This window comes from Maylandia zebra, linkage group LG20 (assembly GCF_041146795.1).
Source record: "Maylandia zebra isolate NMK-2024a linkage group LG20, Mzebra_GT3a, whole genome shotgun sequence".
Classification (NCBI taxonomy): Eukaryota; Metazoa; Chordata; class Actinopteri; order Cichliformes; family Cichlidae; genus Maylandia; species Maylandia zebra.
In genome coordinates, this window is record NC_135186.1 from 12,027,758 (window position 1) to 12,047,537 (window position 19,780).

The window sequence follows — 19,780 nt, forward strand, 5'->3', positions numbered from 1 at the left end:
TCTTGGCCATGGCGGAGTTTGGAGTCTGACTGTTTGAGGCTGTGGACAGGTGTCTTTTATACAGATGATGAGTTCAAACAGGTGCCATTCATACAGGTAACGAGTGGGGGACAGAAAAGCTTCTTACAGAAGACGTTACAGGTCTGTGAGAGCCAGAGATTTTTCTTGTTTGAGGTGACCAAATACTTATTTTCCACCCTGATTTACGAATAAATTCTTTACAAATCCTACCATGTGGATTCATGGATTTTTTTTTCACATTCTGTCTCTCACAGTTGAAGTGTACCTCTGGTGCAAATTACTGACCTCTGTCATCATTTTAAGTGGGGGAACTTGCACAATCGGTGGCTGACTAAATACTTTTTTGCCCCACTGTATATCGGTAAAGCAAAAAACAAAACATGGATTTCAGCATCAAGCTAATGGGTATCCCCATGACCTTCAGACCCAAATGATTTAATCTCTAAGGACTTCTCCTTTAAGATCAATCACATTGAAAAGCTGCCTCTTCTGAGGACTACATTACAAGACTATTTTGTGGAAGCCCTTTTAAACCATGCTGCAAAGCTGGGAAACAAAATAGCATGTCAGTGTAAGAGACTTTGTGATTTAACAGCAGGATGGAGCCCCGATTTATCGATTTCATTCCTAAGAGAAGACAGCCCAGTACACATTTACAACAAAGCCATGGTATATAATGCAGCTTGTTAAACATGCAAGACAATGCAGATAATTAAAACAAGAACCGTTAATAAAGCCATTAAATGTAGGGCATTTTTTGTCTTCTGTGTCCTCTGAGTAAAACCGTGGCCTAGTATTCTGTTTTATTACAAAGAGGAGTGTTATCGCATTGTAAAATAGAGCCCCAGAGCTCAGTCTTGTTGCTGTCAACCATACATACTAAAGATGCACAAAAGTTGAAACAAAGTTATTTGAATTTAAACTGCGTTGCCTTTCCCTCCTGTAGGAGGGGGGGGAAAAAAGCTCATTATTAGGAGGGGATACAGTAAATCTCACAATCCAACTTCATCAAAGACACAAAACGAATTCTGAGACAAGGTAAGCCTCAAGCACCAGTGGTGCAAAACAGTGGTAAAGATATTATTATGCAGACTTCAAAACTACAATCCACGTCTCCATCAGTGATTCTCAACTAGAGGTATCCCTGCTCAGGGAGTACTTCTTTGTAACTGGGTTTTTGTTTTTTGTTTTTGTTTTAAATACAAGCATATTTGCATTTAGATAGAAAATGAATTTAAAGGAATGAGATGCTGAATGTTAGGGCATTTATTGCTATTGAAACCAAGTAACACATTAACTCCTAACCAACAAGCTGACCGCACACAATAAACCCTGTGCATTAACCTTGAGATTGCATAAAATATTTACGTAGTGACCTAGTCTAGATGTCATATTAGCCATCACTAGAGTACATTTGAAATAATTATACAAAAATACATTTTTATTAAATTGTTGATGGACCAGAAGAGCTTTGATGAACTGTGAGACGGATTCTCCAAAGTCTTTGGAAGTCTGCTGGAGAGACGGAATGCCATTGTTCCAACACATAATCCCTTAGTTGGCGTTTTGATGATGTTTGCGGAGAGTGCCGTCTGTCAAGAGGGTTTAAAAAGTCCCATATGTGTTCAGTTTGAGTAAGACGTGGTGAATCAGGGAAATGTTTTGATGAGTATTAGTTGTTTAGTTGGCTTTAGAGTACTATGGAAAAAAATCTTGCGTCAACCTTCATTTCTTTCTTTCCTTCAGAGTTTGTACAAGTCTAACAAGCTTCAAGGTCAGTGTTTGGTATGCCTACTTTATTCTGCAAAACAGCCTGAAGTTTCTTAGGCTACGTTCACACTGCAGGTCTTAATACTCAATTCCGATTTTTTGATCAAATCCGATTTTTTTGTCTGCTCGTTCACACTACAAATAAAATGCGACAGCAAACGCGCTCTAGTGTGAACGCTCAAAGCGGCCCGCATGCGCAAAAGAAGATGTCACACACAACGCGCTCTGTTTAGACCCAGAGCAACAGTATTGTTTGACTGATGGCCCTTAATATAAAGACTTCGGACTTCACGTTTCCCAATTTTTGCTTTAAGTTATTTTATTATTTACATAATAATGTAAATAACCTAATAATGATCCTTATTGCTGTTTTAGAGGAGCGGTGCTTCAAAGGATAGCTGCAGATTTCTGTCAGAATCTGCAGATTATACAGTACAAATAAAATGTTTACGTTGTCTTCCCAACAGTTTCACTTACATCTACACTGGATGGCCAGGAAGCGTTCGCGATGTCTTCTCGGGCGCTTCTCTGGCGCTGATAATTGGCTTCAGTCTTGTGTCGGTGACGTAAAAGGCGGATTTAATGCGACTTGACCGTTCAAACAGCAGTCGCTTTCTAATACATCGGATATGTATCGGATTCAGTACCACATACGAAAGTGACCCAGATCGGATTTGAAAATATCGGATTTGCGCCGTTCACACTGTCATAGCATGATCGGATATGGGTCGCATAGGGTCAAAAAAATCAGATTTGATGCGCTTTCGCCTGCAGTGTGAACGTAGCCTTAGGCAAGCTTTTTAAAAGTAGTCTTCAGGAATATTTCTCCAGGCTTCTTAAAGGACAGTCGAGGCTCTTCTTTGGATGTTGGCAGATTTTTGTTCTGTTTTCTGTTAAGATCCCACGCTGCTTCAATAATGATAACATCCGGGCTCTGAGCAGGCCTGTCCATGATCAACAGCATTCCATTTTCTGTTTTTATTTTTTCTTCCTAGTTTTTTATGACCATACGTTTCTTTCTTTTCATCACCATGAACTGTGTTTTACAAATGGGTGTACCTCTCTTCATAAGCCTTATTGTCACCGACTTTCATGTGTAATCTGGCATACCTCAGCCTCTTCTCCCCATTTCCCTTCTTGAAGAATGGCTTCTTGATGGCCATCCTTCCACTGACATCACTTCTGATAAGGAGCAGATGAACAGCAGATAAATCAACTAGAGGTCCAGATGCATCTCACAGGTCCTCTGTCAGGTCTTTATTGGATTTTTAGGTTTGCCCACATCTTCTTTTGTCCTCCACTTGACCAATTAAGACAAACTACATAGCATGCTCAGATACACCAAGTTTTTGGTTCTTCTTAGTAATCACCTTGTTGGCCCAAAAATATTATTTTATGCCTCCCAAACTGTGTTAGCATTGACATTTCTTTTTACTCCAGCTAAAGAAATGGGAACACATAATATGTTTTGCAACATTTGCAGCCAGCTACTAGTAACAAAGTAACAACAAAAAAAAGTAAAACTATTCTACTTGTACTATAAAGCACACCTACCTGGAATGATTCAGAGAGCAGAACTGAAACATGACAGCTGATGCTGATTAAAAAATACTTGATTTGGAGTGCTGCCATGTATGCTGAAAACTGGTTATTAAGTTCAGTTTACAAGTATTGTATGGTGCATGACTGACTTAATTAGTGAATCCAAAAGAAACTAACAGGTTACACATGGTTTCCCCTGGTTTAGGCTTCATTAATTACAAGAATAGGGGGAAAAATACCCAAGTCAGCTAATGTCCCTGACATTTTAATATCATACTTGTGCAAAATGTTTTTTTTAATGTCAGTGAAGTATCAGATTTGCATCATTTTTATTTGCTTCCACAGTCAGAGGCTCAGTTTAATTTATTTAGTGCTGAGAAACTGTGCCAAGGAGAGAGAGGTGTTTTTCAAAATGACAGAAGAGGAGGAAGAGGGAAATGCTCAGAAAACTCCTCCTCAGTATGATCCTGGCAGCTACTAATATTAATTTTGAGAACTTTATCACCTCAACCTCTAATAGAAAAAGCATCTGCCCAGACTCAAAACACATTTAGTGTATAATTTTAGAGTGTACATATGGCCGGTCAAGGCAAGAGAAGCCATGATGTCACCAATGGAGGATGACAGAAAGAAAGAAAATTGCAGTTAGGCTTATGTTGTCACAGAAAAATGTGTGCAAGGTTTTCTTTGCTGACATAAGACAGCTAAGATCAGCACTCTGGTATGTTAATCTATCAAAACACATATGACTAAGAATAATTTCACTCATCAAAACAGAAGAACAACCTTCATGGATGGGCTCTATGACACTTAAAGCAATATTATTTGTCAGATAATTCAATTAAATGAGTTGCGCCTGGTTAGTACTTGGATGAGAGACCACCTGGGAATACCAGGAGCTGTACACTTTTGGTAAGCTGTAGCTCAGGTAGAGCAGGTCTTCTACTAATTGGAGGGTTGGTGGTTCAAACCCTGGTTTCTCCAGTCTGCACGACAAATATCCCTGATATTAATCCAAAGTCGCTCTCTGATGCATTCATCAGAGTATAAAGGTGTGTGAATGTAGATAGAAAAGCCTTTAGGTAGAAAAAGCATAGAAAAAGTGCATGTATGAATGGGTGAATAAGGCAAGCTGTATACAGCACTTTGAGTATTAAGAGTTGAAAAGCAGAATATAAAAACCATTTACAAGGAACTGATTTTTTTTTCTTTTTTTTAAATGTCATTTTAACGTGAACGTTTAAGGGGGTTGCAACACTTTCAGAGCCAGCCTCAAGTGCCCAATAGAGAACTGCATTTTTTGGCACATTTCTCAGCTCCAGCAGCTGATGCCTGATAACGAGCTGTGTGAAAACACTGCTTTGAAAACCAGAGTCTAAGTTACAGAACATACAAATCTAGGTGAATTAACACTGAAAGTTTTTCATTTATCTATATGAATACCCCCCCCCCCCCCCCTTTTTGGGGGGTTTAAGGGACTAGAAGCAGTTTTTAACCAAAAACCTTAAACTCTATAACTGTAACTCACTTAACATAATTAATGTGTGACGTTTACTTCTAAAGGCCTTTTCCGTAACCCATGATCCACAATCCATTTAGTTACACTTCAGCAACAACGGGCCTCATCAAAAAGAAAAAGTAATAAAAATTTTGCAAAAGTCACCTGCAACACTTTACAGTAACAGCAAGAAAAGCTCGACAGATCAAGAAAGACCTACGAACGTGTGAGAGAGTGGAAGTTCTTTTTGAAGCATGACGTGCATTTACAATTTATTATAGAAAGCAGTGGAAGTGGACATTTGGGATATTAAAAGCTGAACCGGCGTAGGCACTGTGGCAGGATTCATTACAGCGAGAGAGTTTTGTTCACTCGTAAGTTTTGACAATGTGACCAATATCTTTTGTGTGTCAGCTCGGTCCCTCTGGCAAACACCGGACAGAAGAAGCGGAGGAAGAAAAACGTGTTGAAAGGAGGGACTGGACAAGTCAATTACTGCAACCTCAGGGGAGCCTGGCAGCTAGGCTACAGTACAGACAAAGTAATAAGCAGTGATTTTCAGCTGCATTGTGCTTGTGTTTGTGTGATGGCATGTGTATGATTTATAGAACAGTCTGCATACTTTTGGAAACCACATAGGTTTGTTTGGGTCTTTGTTTGACATGTTCATAAGCGTACATATCTCTGAACAAGAGCCTTTATCTAGTGTGCTCCTTAATGTGTGTGTGTGTGTGTGTGTCTGCTTGTTATTCCGGTGCTCTCTTTTTTGCTGGCATACTTCGATGCAGAATTAAAGTGATTTCTTTGTCAGCAATTTACAAAAACCCACTGTGGCTGTGTGTGTAGGAACTAATGGTTTTTGATGAAGCTTAAGCAATCTCCAGAAGGAGGGGTTAGATAGCCTCATTATGAAACAGAGATGCAGAGGTTCACAAGGAAAAATCTGAACCAAACACTGCTTTGTGAGAACACACGTTGACATGCTGATTTCTAGTTGTGATGGAGAGAGCCAAAGAACGGTCATCTGCTTCTGGGCTTGTATCAGTTATCGTTTGCTTACAAAGTGGGGAAACGCAAAACAGCAGTGTTACAGGAAGATGGGGTGGGGTGGGGGCTATTTACAAGCAAAAACAACACATTCGGTGCTGAGCTCTGATCAAATGTTGAAATGGTTGACGGTAAAACACAGTTTGTCCGTGTTCATTCTCAAGCAGCTTTGTGTTCTCGATCTTTGACAGCTTCCTTCAATGTTTCTTTTATGAACAGGACTACACTTCTCCTGTAATTTATCTTTTAAGTTGTGATTGTGAGTTAGCCCTGACTGGATGACTCAATCAAAGACTCAGGAAAGCAGCGGCGCACTGCTTTTAGCCAGAGTTGGGGAAGTAAAGCAAACATCGTAACAAAGACGGTAACAAAAGAGTAAAAGAAAAACCAACAAAAGGTGTTTTTCTAAGGCTACCGTTTTCTTCTAGAACCAAACATATTACCTTATTTGGTGTCGTGATGCTGAAAATAGAGAAAAAAATTTAACATATTAGCCCAAACTACCAAATAAGCCCAAAAAAGTGTCCAACAGAGTCCTTGGGAAGGCTATAGCACCTGATACATCAGACCTCCAAAACAGCTTGGACCCATCAGGGCATGAACACAGACCTCCTGAGGTACGCTGTGGAAATCTGGCACTGGAATGTTGGCAGCAGATCCTTTTGGTCCTGACAGTTGCAGGGAGGGTCTCTGTGGATCAGCCTTGGTTCAGAGCATCTATGGATGCTTGATTGGACTGGGATCTGGGGAGTTTGCAGGCCAGGTCAACACCTCAGGCTCTTTGTCATGTTCTTCAATCCAATACTGATGAGTTTTCACAGTGTAGCGCGGGGGGGGGGGGGGGGGGGGGGGAGTAGCTTAGTCTGGAACAATGTTTAGTTGGGTGCTGTATGTCACATCCACTTGAATGTCAGGACCCAAGGTTTCACAGCTGAAAAGTGCACTGTAATGAGATTATCTGTGTTTTCCACTTTAAAGCTACGTAATGGCTTCACACGGGCACTTCCCTAACCTACTTATGGGTCCTTCAGGGACTGCCTCGCAGTGTATGAGACTGGTCCAATTGGACTTTTACCTACACTTATTTTTGTCTCGAAAACAGATACAAACAACTGATGGTTACAATATATCAAGAGTATTCACACCCGGTAACGCAACTATTTCCAATATTAGGTTGTTTACTGCAATAGGTATTATTTAGGCATCATTAGAATATTACAGTTTGGTAGTATTTTCAGTTTAGATGATACATTCTCGCCGTTAATCACATGACAGCAAACTCATTGATTCAGGCATGTAGATATGGTTAAGATGACCTGCTGAAGATCAAACCAACCATCAACATGAGGAAGAAAGATGATTTAAGTGACTCTGAATTTGACATGGTTGTTTGCACCACACAGGCTCGTTTGAGTTTTCCAGAAACTGCTGATCTACTGGGATTGTCCACAGCAGATGATCACCATATCTATGGTTTAAGGGGAATGGTCTGAAAAAGATAAAATGCCCAATGAGTGGCCAAAATGCCTTCTTGATACTAGAGGTCAGAATAGAATAGCTAGACTGATCCAGGAAGGCAGGAGTAACTCAAGCTAACACTTATTACAGCCAGCGTATGCAGAAAAGCAACTCTGAATGCACAACCATCACAAAGCTCAAGTCATCTCAAACTGTTTTCCTTAACATGACAATGATTTAGTGTACTCAGCTAATCTCCCCAGTCACCAGATCTCAATCAGAGAACCTTTGGGATGTGGTGGAATGGGAGATTTGGATTATGGCTGTGCAGCTGAAAATCTGCTGCAACTGCATGATGCTATGATATCAATAAAGACTAAAATCTTAGAGAAATATTTCATGTTTCAATGTGTCATCACAGTGAACAAATAAGGTACGTCTGAAGGCAGAAAAAAATCTAACCGTGTGCAAGCAAGGAGTAAATAGTTAAGTGGCCACTGAGTGTATATCTTTAATAAAAGAAGCTTTTATTGCTGCATTAGGCCATATTCAGTGCTAGACCTAATTAAGTTCATCATGATACACCAGTATTGGCAGTACCCACTATATATTAAAACAATTAAACATAGACATCAGATCATAATGTATTTTCTTTACAAAGTGCACATGAACAGAACAGTTATGGTTTGACTTACTCACCAATTTAGCACGGCTCTGCACTGATGCCTGAACTTACCCACTCGCCTCATGGCTAATTGAAATAAGGTGACTATAGCTATCGGCATTCACCTCTCACATACTAACTGAAACTTCCCACAACAAACTTGCTAATTTTGACTGAGTCACTCACATGGGTGTAGATTTGATTTAGCTAATTATTTATTTAATTACTAGTTTTCTGTCTGCTCTTTCTGCTACTTCTTCATCCCTGTTTCCTTTCTATCGCTGACCTGTTCACTCCATCACCATGTCCTTGACTCAGAGGTGTTTTTGGATGGCCTGATTTAGTCACTGCAGTTTTTTGTTGTATTTTCACCTGCTTCACATTTCTTGATACCAGTTTAACCACATGTTTTAAATATTTACATCTGGGGAATTGTTTTTTTTTTTTTTTTTAAAGCTATCATGGTCATATCATTGCTATTGTCTACAATAATCATGTAGTGAAAATCAGTGATTGTGACACTTCTATACCACATAAATGTGTTGGTTAAAATAAATTGGATCACTGGGTAAAAGAAAGAGATTTTAACAAGGAGATGCAAAAATTGGTCTCTGTGTATCTGACACTTGACTCTAAGTTTACAGCTTGGTAAAATAATACCACAATACTTCCATCTGTGAAGTGCAACATTACCTGTAAATACAACAGCATTTTTTCCCCTTTAAAATGTATTAGTCTTTAGAAATTATTTTTATATGAACACAGTAGATGAAGAAATGAGAGACATGTCTTTTTGAATTAAGACTGAAAAGTTAATACCTGTTAACATTAAATAATTCAGTCCAAACTGAAGCTGGGCACACTCTGGTTAAAGGTAATTTTTAGTCCTAAATCCCTGAGGACTAAACAGTCAAATATATGAATGGAGGGTGACTTTTAAAGGGAAAGAATAACAGATGAGGATAAAAAAAAAAGCTGAGAGGAGAAAGAGAAATGATGACAGGAAGATAAACAAGCTGTGACACAAACAAAATTTCACTGAAGAATCGTGTATGAATCAGGAAACAGAGAGGGAGAGCGAGTGAGGGAAAACATTTATTCTTGGAGGACGTTTAAGAAAACTAAATATATCACATCCAGGTGCAAAACCAATTCCAACTTAACACAGACTTTCTTTGAAAATGTCTACTGTCAGCAAAGCTAAACTAGCTCATTTCTGCTGTACTTGCTACAGACCAGTAAAGGAAACCCACACTCGCTCTCTCTCACACATGCACACACACAACACCGCCAGCAACTGAGTTCTTAGGAGCTAGGAAAGTGCACTCAGGCATTTTACAGTATTGAGGTCGGCCTCAGCCATGTTTTGCTGAGCTTCATCAATCTCAAAGAGCTGTTACCAACAAGCTGAGAGCAAAGGGAAGGTTTGGAAAGGAAGAGAACTGAAAGCAGCGGCATTAGGGAGAGGAGGAAAGGAGAACTGAGGGAAATAAGAAAGATGTGTGAGGAGTGAGGTGGTGTGATATAGCAACAGAAACTGAGGATGAAGGAGAAAAGATGCACAACAAGAAATACATTTTATACATAAGCTGCTCACAAGGAAGTAAAGGAAGAAGGAGAGGTAGAAGAAAAAGGGGGGTATGGAAATTAAGTAGAATAATAATATTAGAGGTATGTAAAAACGCAATTTAATGCAGAAAAAGGAAAATTGGAAATATGATAGGATGAAAAACAGCTTTAAGAAAAAGGAGGAGAGAATGAGTGGGATAGAAAGAAAAGAGAAAGAGATACCAAGGTGGAAAGAAAATAAGCAGCTTATTAGAAAGGGACTGGGCTGGAGATGCAGAGAAAAGGCAGCAGCAGCTTTTCCTCTGCTATCCTCCTGAGAAATCTGTGGATAATATGTTGCAGAGGAAAAACATTTTGCTTACCGCCCCTTAAAAACAGGCTTAACTAGGGGAAACCAAAAAGCACGGCGGAGAGAGATAAAACGCTGCTGCTGCTGACGGCAGTCGATTCTGACGAGGCGCTGGACAGAACTGGGTTGGCGTCTTTATCGCCTTATTTAAAGTAACGTGGCATTTGGATTCACACAGACTTAAAATATCACTCGGGTGTTTTCAGGACTGGATGTCGGACCAGCGGGAAGGAAACCACTGCAACCGCAGTATCATTTGTTGTCCAACATTAAGGAGAAGAAGTGATCAAATCAGAAAACACTAATGGAATTTCTATGGTTTGTGAATTAAAATGACATGTCAAAAGGAGCTGGAGAGAACAATCATGGCCTCATGGGTACACGTGAGGCCATAAGTTACACACAGCAAAACTTCCTCGCTGATGTCAGAGGAGAACAGCTAGACTGCTAGAAGAATTAAGGTGTAAACAACATGAAAACATAGATCTATACAGTATCAATGGATGTAATGTATGATGTAATGCTGTGGGGGATCATTTCTTTGCACACTTTTGGCCCCTTAGCACCAACCGTACATCATTTAAACACCCATCCTACCTGAGTGTATATGCCCTTATTTTCACTTTAACCTTTTATGAGTGTTACCACTCCAAATGTGACAAAAAGCACTTCAGTCTATAAATGACTTTGGGTCCACAGACAGCACCACCCCACCGTAAAGTACTTCATATCCCTGCTACATGCTAGAGGCTTCAGGCTACAATATGCATGCCAATATATAGCTCTACACCAGGAATATCCCACTCCAGGCCTCGAGGGCTGGTGTCCTGCAGTTTTTAGATCTCACCCTGGGTCAACACACCTGAATCAAATGATCAGTTCATTACCAGGCCTCTGGAGAACTTCAAGACATGTTGAGGAGGTAATTTAGCCATTTAAATCAGCTGTGTTGGATCAAGGACACATCTAAAACCTGCAGGACACCAGACCTTGAGGCCTAGAGTTGGACCCCCCTGCTCTACACCATTAAACACTTATATTCATATAACTATAAGTCTATAAATGGTACAAGTGCTCCTTTGCAAGCAAAAATAAAAGGTGAATAATGCTCACCAACACGGAAACTAAAACAGTGCTCTGATTCAACCTAAAAAATGTGCACTCGAATAAAGAAATGCATCTTATCAATGTGATTTACTTGAGCTCATGACTACTAGCTGAAAAAACCTCCAGTCAGAGCCTAGATATTTTAATTATTCTCTTTTTCAGTGTAAAATGAAGAGAATACTGTTGCTGTGCGACAAACTGGCTCACAGTATGAAGTCTGAACTGGCTGAAGCAAAACCATGTGGCTTCAAAGATAGCTGCACACGTAGACATGTTTCTTATCACCATGTTATCGCAGTCATACTTCCACCATCACGGAAAAAGAGGCGAGAGAACGATAGAGGGAGGCAGGGAGAGAGAAGAGAAAAGGAGAAAGAGAGATGGAGAGAAAATGTCAAACTGTCTGGCCTTTTCTTGGCAATCCCACCAAAGATGCCTGTCTGAGAAATTAATCTTCTGTCATCTTTAGATAGGAATCTCACACTTATCTGTCTCCAGCCAAACCCCGGTTCCCCTTGTCATTCTCGCTTTCACTCAAACCTCGCTCTTTCTCCTTGCATTTATGACACCATCTCCTCTTATTTTGACTATATATCTGTTGAGATATTTAAAGTATAACTATGTCTTTTCTTATCTTCCAACCTTTTTGAGGCTCTTTCTCTCTCCATTCAAGCCATTATCCCCTGCTCGGTCACTTATCTTCTATCTCTAGCCCTCTATCGTTGCGTCTAGCCCACAGCTCAATGCGCTGACATATACACACGCAGACAGCTCAATAGGCCACTTTCACACAGCTATCAAACTTTCCATTCTTCTGTAAACTGTCATATTGTTATCAGCAGGACTGTGATTGTATTTTAGGTCTCTTCCCTCATGGCTTTGGATGTGACACTGTGTGGAACCGCACACCTTATCTACCCCATCCCTCCAAAAAAACCAAAAAGGACTGTATTTTTGAACGCAAACACCAATCCTTTCAAACAGGAAATGCAGCTGAAATCTGAACATCTATATTGCAGTGTGATTTAGCTGGTGGACAATACAAAACCATGTCTGTCTGATATTGCGCTGCGGTCCACATTTTTTCCCCCGTCCGTGGACAATTCCAACTCAGAGTTTATCTTGTGCTGTTGCGATGACCTGCTGCAGACTGCTCAAGTAACTCACAGACCTGTCTCTTAACTTCCTTCTCTTCCTCTCTCTCTAAATGTATTCAACCTAGCAATGCTTCTGTACGTGTCCTTTAAAAGAGTGTCGACGCAACACCACAGATAAACCACCTGATAAATGAGCTCTTACTGACAATACATTTCCCTCTTCCCATTTTCTGACACTCTGAATAGGCCACCTGTCCAGGGGGGTACCCCGCCTCGTGCCATATGACAGCTGAGATAGGCTCCAGCACTAGCATGACCCTGAATTGGACAAGTGGTTAAGAAAATGAAGGAATGGGTGGACGGGCTTTTATAAAACATTAAACTAAATTAGGCTGTTCATCACTTATAAAAAAGGGCCATAAATCTTGAGTAAATGGCCCCAAAGTTTTCTCTATCTATAGCCTTTAATACACACACAAACTCTTCCAGGCCTGGAAAGGGAATGCAGGAATGGTAAGTTCTGGGCAACTTATCTGGGTGCATTCGGTACAGCCTGCCGTCCACAAACGCAGGACAAAGCTTAATCATGCAAAGACGAAGCCATATTTGAACAAGGTCCAGAAATAGTGCTTCTCTGTTCTGCGGTCCAATGAATTTACATTTCTGCTTAGAAAACATGGACGCTGTGTCCTAAAGAGGAGAAGGATCATCCAATTTGTCATCAGTCCTCAATGCCAAGGTCTGCATCTCATATGGTACGGCGGTACATTGGTTCTTATGGAACTGGCAGCTTGCACAGCTGGAAATGTACCATCAGTGGTGAAAGATCTATTCAAGTTTTACAGCAACATAAGCTCCCATCCATTGTCTTTTTCAGGCAGGGCCTTGCATATTTCAGCAAGGCAACGCAAAGCTGCATACTGCAGCTTTTACAATAGGATCCTCTATCAGACAAGAACGGGAAAACAACACTCAAAAGTCTAGCAGCTGCTCTCCTCAGTCCCAGACATTTACAGACTGTTGTGAAAAGAAGAGGGGATGGCCTTAACCCATGTTGATGCCATCAAATTAAAAATAACTCTAGTTTCGCCTGAAATGGTACATTTCTTCCATGTTTTTTTAATCCATTGTGAGTAAAACATTGCTTAATGGTATTTGGAAATCATTGCATTCTGTTCTTAGTTATATTTTACAGAGCTTTATTGGAATTTGTCTTGTCCTACAAAACAAACAAATCAAAAAGATCAAACCAACCCAAAACAGAAAAACGCCTGTATAGCAATATTACTCCGAATAATGTCTCAGTGACTCATAATTCATTGGTGGCTTTTGTTTGTGGTCAATAATGAAATCCAGGAAACACGAATGCATAATGTAAATTCATCATCAAATCAAAAAGCCTCACTGACAGACTGAGAGGGTAAGAGGGAGGGATGGGAAAAAGGAATAAAAGAAGAGATGCTTACATGTTTCTCTCCTTCAATCCTTTTGTCAGCCTGTTGAACAGCCTCGAGGTACTTAAAATGCAACTCCATCAGTCGATCAACCTGGAGAGAAAATGAAATAGAGCAAAGTAGAAAAAAAGTGAGAGATGCAAAGTGGAAAAAAGAAACATAAAGAGGACACTACAAAGCAGCGCAAAAGCAGGATGAAGCTCTGCGAGCATATATGGAAAAATTCTAACAGGGACAAACAAATTCCACCTTCTTAAAATGAAGTAACAATAGAAAAATACATTTCCAATTTCATATTTCTTTTTATATGTTAGTATGCCACTGATCATCCCCTCATTTATTTGGCTACAGACCTTTTGCAGGGAGTAACCTATGGAGTGGCAAACAAAGAGAAGAAAACACAAGCTTCCCTTATTGCCTTAACATATCGCCAGACGCTGGATACAAACCTTAAAAGCTGATTAAAATGAGACTCTAGGTTGCCTCAGTAGTGAGAAAGCTATCGACATTTGATTTGTACCACAGGCATTTTCAAAAAAAGTCATGCATCCAATAAAATGGCCTTGAGCCACAGGCTGAATATGACACATTTGGGCACATGTGAGTAGGATCGTGGGAGTTGAGGTGGGTGGTGGGAGAGTGTGCAGTGTGTCGCGCTGTCAGGTTTGACATCATAATTGCTTTCTCACATTCTGCAACATATGGGAGACGGTATACACAGGTACAGAGTGACTCGATGACCTCGGTGTATTTAACCTCTCGTAACGTCTTAGAACTAGTTTCTGGAAAAAATAGAACTACTGCAGACTGGTTCAGGTAAAGGTGTTCCCCAAGTGTGTGGAAGCTGAATGGCCTTCTAATGTGAGTATGTTATGAATAGGGCTGCTCAATTAATCGAATTTTAATCACGATTACGATCTGGGCTTTCAACGATCATTAAAAATGACTGAGCCGATTATTAGCCCCTCCCTCATTTATCCGCGACACCTTAAAGGCCGGTCCGTGAAAATATTGTCGGGCATAAACCGGTCCGTGGCGCAAAAAAGGTTGGAGACCGCTGATTAAGAGGACCCGAGGGAAGCTCGGAAAGCTAAGCAGAAGTTATTTGGAGAGTGACTGCCGTTGGTTGAAAAGAGAGTTTAAAAAAAAAAAACTTCAGTGGTGTTGCACACTATTTTATATTATTTTTTTAAAGTCATTGTTAACCCTTTAAAGCCGGTCAGAGCTGCATGCTCCGTTTTGCGTAACTATTGTTAAATCCCTGTAGAACCTGAACCGTGTAAGCTAGCGCAATAATTTGTTTTGCATATGAAACCGGAGGAGTTGTACTTACATCTGATGCCATCAGCTTGTCCTCGGTCACGGTTTCGTTCCACATATAGCTTTGCAAAAATTGCATAAAAAGCGCTTGCAGGAACAAAAACATAATATTCCAGAAACACGCTTTGCCGTTCCTATCAGCTGTTCGTAACACTTCCCACAGTGAAATGATGCACCTGCTGTTTTCTTTGCAAATTTGCATCATAGGATTGTTTTTTGTTTTTCCTGCAGTATATAAAAATTGCTGTATCTCCAAAATAAAACTATGAAGACACTCAAAATAAATTTCCTGTGGTGGGAAACTATTTTTTGCAACTTTATTGTATTTAAAGTTTTGAGGGATAAACCTCTTAAATTTCTCCAAGTAGAAATATATGTAAACAAAACAAAAGCGATTTTCAATTTTTTTTGTAGTTTATTGCACTTTTTTGCAATTTATGTAATTACTATGCACTTAATGCATACATATTATTAAAATATGGGCTATAACAGTTGTATTGATGTATAGCAACTTGAAATGCTCCCACAAATGGCACTACAGCATGTAAAAAAATAATATAAGCTCTGGTGGACTTGGTTCTATAGTAGGTCTTAAAGGGTTAAATAAATATCGTCAAATAATCGTGATCTCAATTTCAGTGAAAATAATCGTGATTATCATTTTTGCCATAATCGAGCAGCCCTAGTTATGAAAATAAGATCTGTGGCAAAGCCCAATCGTGGATACGCTGAATATTCAGGCTTTCACCTTTAATCACTTTTGCTTTATTCGTTTCCATGTATACTAACCTTTTTAGCTGTGGTATTTCTACCAGTTTCAAAATAGACTTTTTTGTTTTTGCTTTTGAAAGAAAACATATGTAGTCTATCTATGATTAAAAATTATTTCCAAGAGTAATAATTTGTACATTCATTATACATGTTCAACACTGTTGTCATGAAGTTAAAGCTAGGCAGCCAGTGTTTTGTTTTTACTGACCACACAACTTTAATACTTTTATAAATGAAATGTCACTGAACTTGTCTTTTTTTTCCTTTTGATCCTCTACAGTTGCTGTAAAACATTTTGCATCGCAAAGACCGCTCAAAGTTACGACTGGGCGTAAGTTTTGTTGATGCAGCTCACGTAAATTTAAACTAAAGACTAGTTTGAACAAAAACTCAAGATATTAGGAAGAGGCTTGGGGGAAATCAGTTGATGTGACTGCCATGTGAATTTTCTGACTAATAGTTAAAAGCTTCTTTTGGCTGCTCCCTCACAAGGGTCGCCACAGCGGATGGATCTGCATGTTTGATTAGGCACAGATGACCTCCAAATGTAATCCTCCCATTTAAGTGGGCTTGGGGCCGGCATGAGGAGTACACAAACTTGTGACCCCATGAGGCTGGGATTGTATCTCCTCCCAGTCCTAACCAAGGATCTTCTCTGTGTAAAGAGAATATGTAAACCACTACACCAGCGGACTGGACCGGTAACAGTCCGTGAGTTGTTTTGGTACCGGGGTGCAAGAGTTGAGGCTTGGGTGCGAAATTTATGGTTTTTATCGTTAACTCGGTTTCCCTGGGTCTTTTCCCGTGTTGTAGTTGTGTGTCTTATTTTGAATGAAATATTTACGCATTACCATAGCGACAAGAGAGCATTAAGGGGCAGAGAGGAGGATGTTACACTCAATGTTGTTGGCGCATTTCAGGATGATGCTGCTAATAAAGTTACACAATTACACAGTGAATTTGTGTTTATTATTATATTTACAAAATACCACAGTTTTTGTCTTGGTCGTATGATTTTATTTTGTTGTATTTATCCGCGACACCTTAATGGCCGGTCCATGAAAATATTGTCTGACATTAAACCGGTCCGTGGAGCAAAAACGGTTGGGGACCGCTGCACTACATCATGGAGCACAGAGAAATACGTAACTACCAGTGTCCAAAAGGGACAGATGATCAACTTTTCCCAGTTCCGATAAAATGACTTTAAATGTCTGCAGATACAGAGTACCGAGCAGCACTAGAAGTATTCAAAACGATATATTTTTTTAAAATGTATAACGCAAGATCAGGACCTAAAGATTATGTCACAAAATAAAATACACAAATAAAATACATAAAAAAAAACACCCCCAAGAATATACATTTAGTAAACTAATAAATGAAAACAGTACAAGGATAAAGAAAATAAAATATTTAAAAAAAATTTGATTATGCTTTTCATCCAATATTTTTTCACTAGTCTCATTGACTAGATGCTGCTCTCATCTAGGGGCTAAACATTATATAAGATCAAATATTAGCAAGTGTGGATGAATGACAGAAAGAATCCAATATGGAAAGCTTCGTTGCCTGTAAGTTTCATTCTAGTATTTGGGTAAAAACCAGTTGCAAACATATGACAAAGTCCAGAATAACCCTTGCTGTAAGGCTACTTAAGCTCAGTCATGCTGTAGTAGTATTCAGAGCCTTCTCTCACCGATACCCAGTCCTGACACATTTGAGTCAGGATTGGATCATTATCTACTCCTAATATTGATCAGTGCGTTTCTATTGCACAGAGTACAAAGCAATTTTAGAAAATATATTTTTAAGTCATTTAAATTTAGGAAATATAGTACACCTGCTCGGAATGAAAAAAAAACAACTGGTAATGAAGACAACAACACAGTCTGATGAAGCACTCAAAAACATGAGATGCAAAACAAAAAGGGGTTGCAAGGCAAGAAGAAGAATGAAGAAACCAGCAAGACGACAATGATACAAACCTTCTCACAGTCGTTCTCCGTGAACTTGCTGAGGAGCCTGCTTCTCTGCTGGGACTTGAGATTTCTCAGCATGGAGGCGATGATGGAGCAGACGTGTTCTGAGAAAGAGTAAAGTGAGAAGAGAAAAGCTCATCAACGACACAAAATATCTCTCAAATATCTCAAGCACGGCATCGCTTCACTGAAGACCTCACAGGGGTTTACAGTAAGCTTAAAACCCAACAGGTACATGATCTTTCACCACAGTTACAGTTAAAGCAAACAGTCTCAAACTCTTAAGAAAAAAGAACCGATTACCGCAAAGCTCATTCTCACCCACATCCACAGAAAGGACAAATCGATTAGCACTTGATAATTTGCAATTAGAGCATGCAGCCGGCTAAGCGTGGATACTCTTACAGAGAGTGCACAGAATGAGAGGAGGGAAAAATGTTAATGAAATTTAGAAATCAATTTTCATTTTAGGGCATGCTGGAACATGCTAAATGGTTTTGGCTGTGGCTGAATTACATTTATCGGGGTGATAGAAATTCGTCTGTGGCAGCTCTGGGGCCATTTAGCAAGCAGGAGGTCTAGAAACATGTTAATTGACTGAATTAGCAACAAACACCAGTTAGTCACATTGAGTGCCCTTGTTAGCCAAATTCATGCTATGTAAGACGTGTTATCTCATTCAAAGACCTTCTTAGTCACAAAGCGGCACCAAAAGGCAGCAATCGCATAATATTGCTCCATGATATTGAATGGGAAATACAGTGTACACACAAGGGGGGAAGAGAATATGACATTGTAAAATCTCTGGATATACAGAGTGGAGGGGGAAAAATGTAATTGGACTTTATCAACAAGAGGTCAATATTCTCTCTCAACGAGGCTTTGCAGTTGCTAAGCAACAAGAGTGCAGGAATCAATCCCATTTCTACTTTTTAAAAGGGGTCGTATTTGCTGTCAGCTCCCTTTGTGCAATCCCCTATGACCCGTAGGCTCTCTACCCACAAGAAGTGAAGGCTGGGAACACTTAAGGCCTCTAACACCTGCCAGATGTAGCCTTTTCAGAATATAGAAATATCCATCAAAAGCAGAGGAAAAAAAAAACGTGTGAAAATGAACTGGAGTTGCAGTGTTTCAGCATGGCAATTCAGCGGAAATGTAAAATGTAAAAAAAGCTAAAAATTTAACAATAAATGTGTATTCCTGCTAAATCTGCAAGCCAAATATTTGGTTATTTTAACACTTCTGTTCGCATCTATTGCTCTTCTATCAAACTAAATCCCTCCAATGTTTTACATCAAACTTCTAATAATTTACTCAATACTTCTGATGTAATTAAAGTCCCTGAAACTGTAGCTTTGTGCTTTAATTATGCCTCTAAGCAACCAAATATTCTTGAATAAAAAACAGCTTTTAGTTATTTGTAATGTTGGTGATAAGCCCTATATGGGCATGGCTTAATCAGGTGTGACATACGGTGATGGCAAAATAACAACACCACGGTTATATTTTGATTCAAATATTATTAAACTCTGATTCATTAAAATTTGAGAATTCAATACGTGAAACTTTCAAGGAATTCTGAATTCACATTATCCATATCTCAACAGTCACTGCAAGAATGCCCATGTCTAAAGTAGACCAACTTTTTGATTTATACTGCTGTGATATGTTTGTTTACAGGAGTAAATTAAGGATTAATTAACCATACTTCAAATTTTGACAAACTAAAATCACCTCAGCACTTCTATTAAAATCCTTTATATCATCATGACACATCAGAACAAAGGAAAAAATAAATGAACTATTTCTGACTGGTTCAGAGGTATCACAAGTATCTGCTCAGGCTGAACATCAGGACGGTTCAGTCCAAAGATCCCTTATTTTAATGTAGACAGCCTTATTTCCTGTACACAAAGACAAGGAGGCTAAATGCCATTTCCAAAAGGACACTACTTTATCAACTTGATCCAAGTGGTAATTGATGTCACCACCTCCACGCCCTGCCGGGGAGGCTATTGATCGCTGGCTGCAGAATGTTCTTTCCAAAGAGTTTAAAACTAAGCAGAGACTGCTCCTTTGAGATTTGTGAAGGAGGTGGGAGCGGGATTACATTGTGGCTACCAGATAAAGG

At 39.5% G+C, this 19,780-nt stretch overlaps 1 protein-coding gene across 1 annotated transcript in view; it reads right to left on the bottom strand.

Moving 5' to 3' along the window:
• Positions 1 to 19,780, bottom strand: part of ctnnbl1 (catenin, beta like 1) — an 81,467-nt gene that overhangs the window by 17,963 nt on the left and 43,724 nt on the right. The window contains exons 12-13 of the mRNA XM_024806370.2: positions 17,656 to 17,753; positions 13,589 to 13,669 (exon numbers count right to left, since the gene is read on the bottom strand). Of these exons, the coding sequence (XP_024662138.1) occupies positions 13,589 to 13,669; positions 17,656 to 17,753 (179 nt within the window). The remainder of the gene's footprint in view (positions 1 to 13,588; positions 13,670 to 17,655; positions 17,754 to 19,780) is intronic.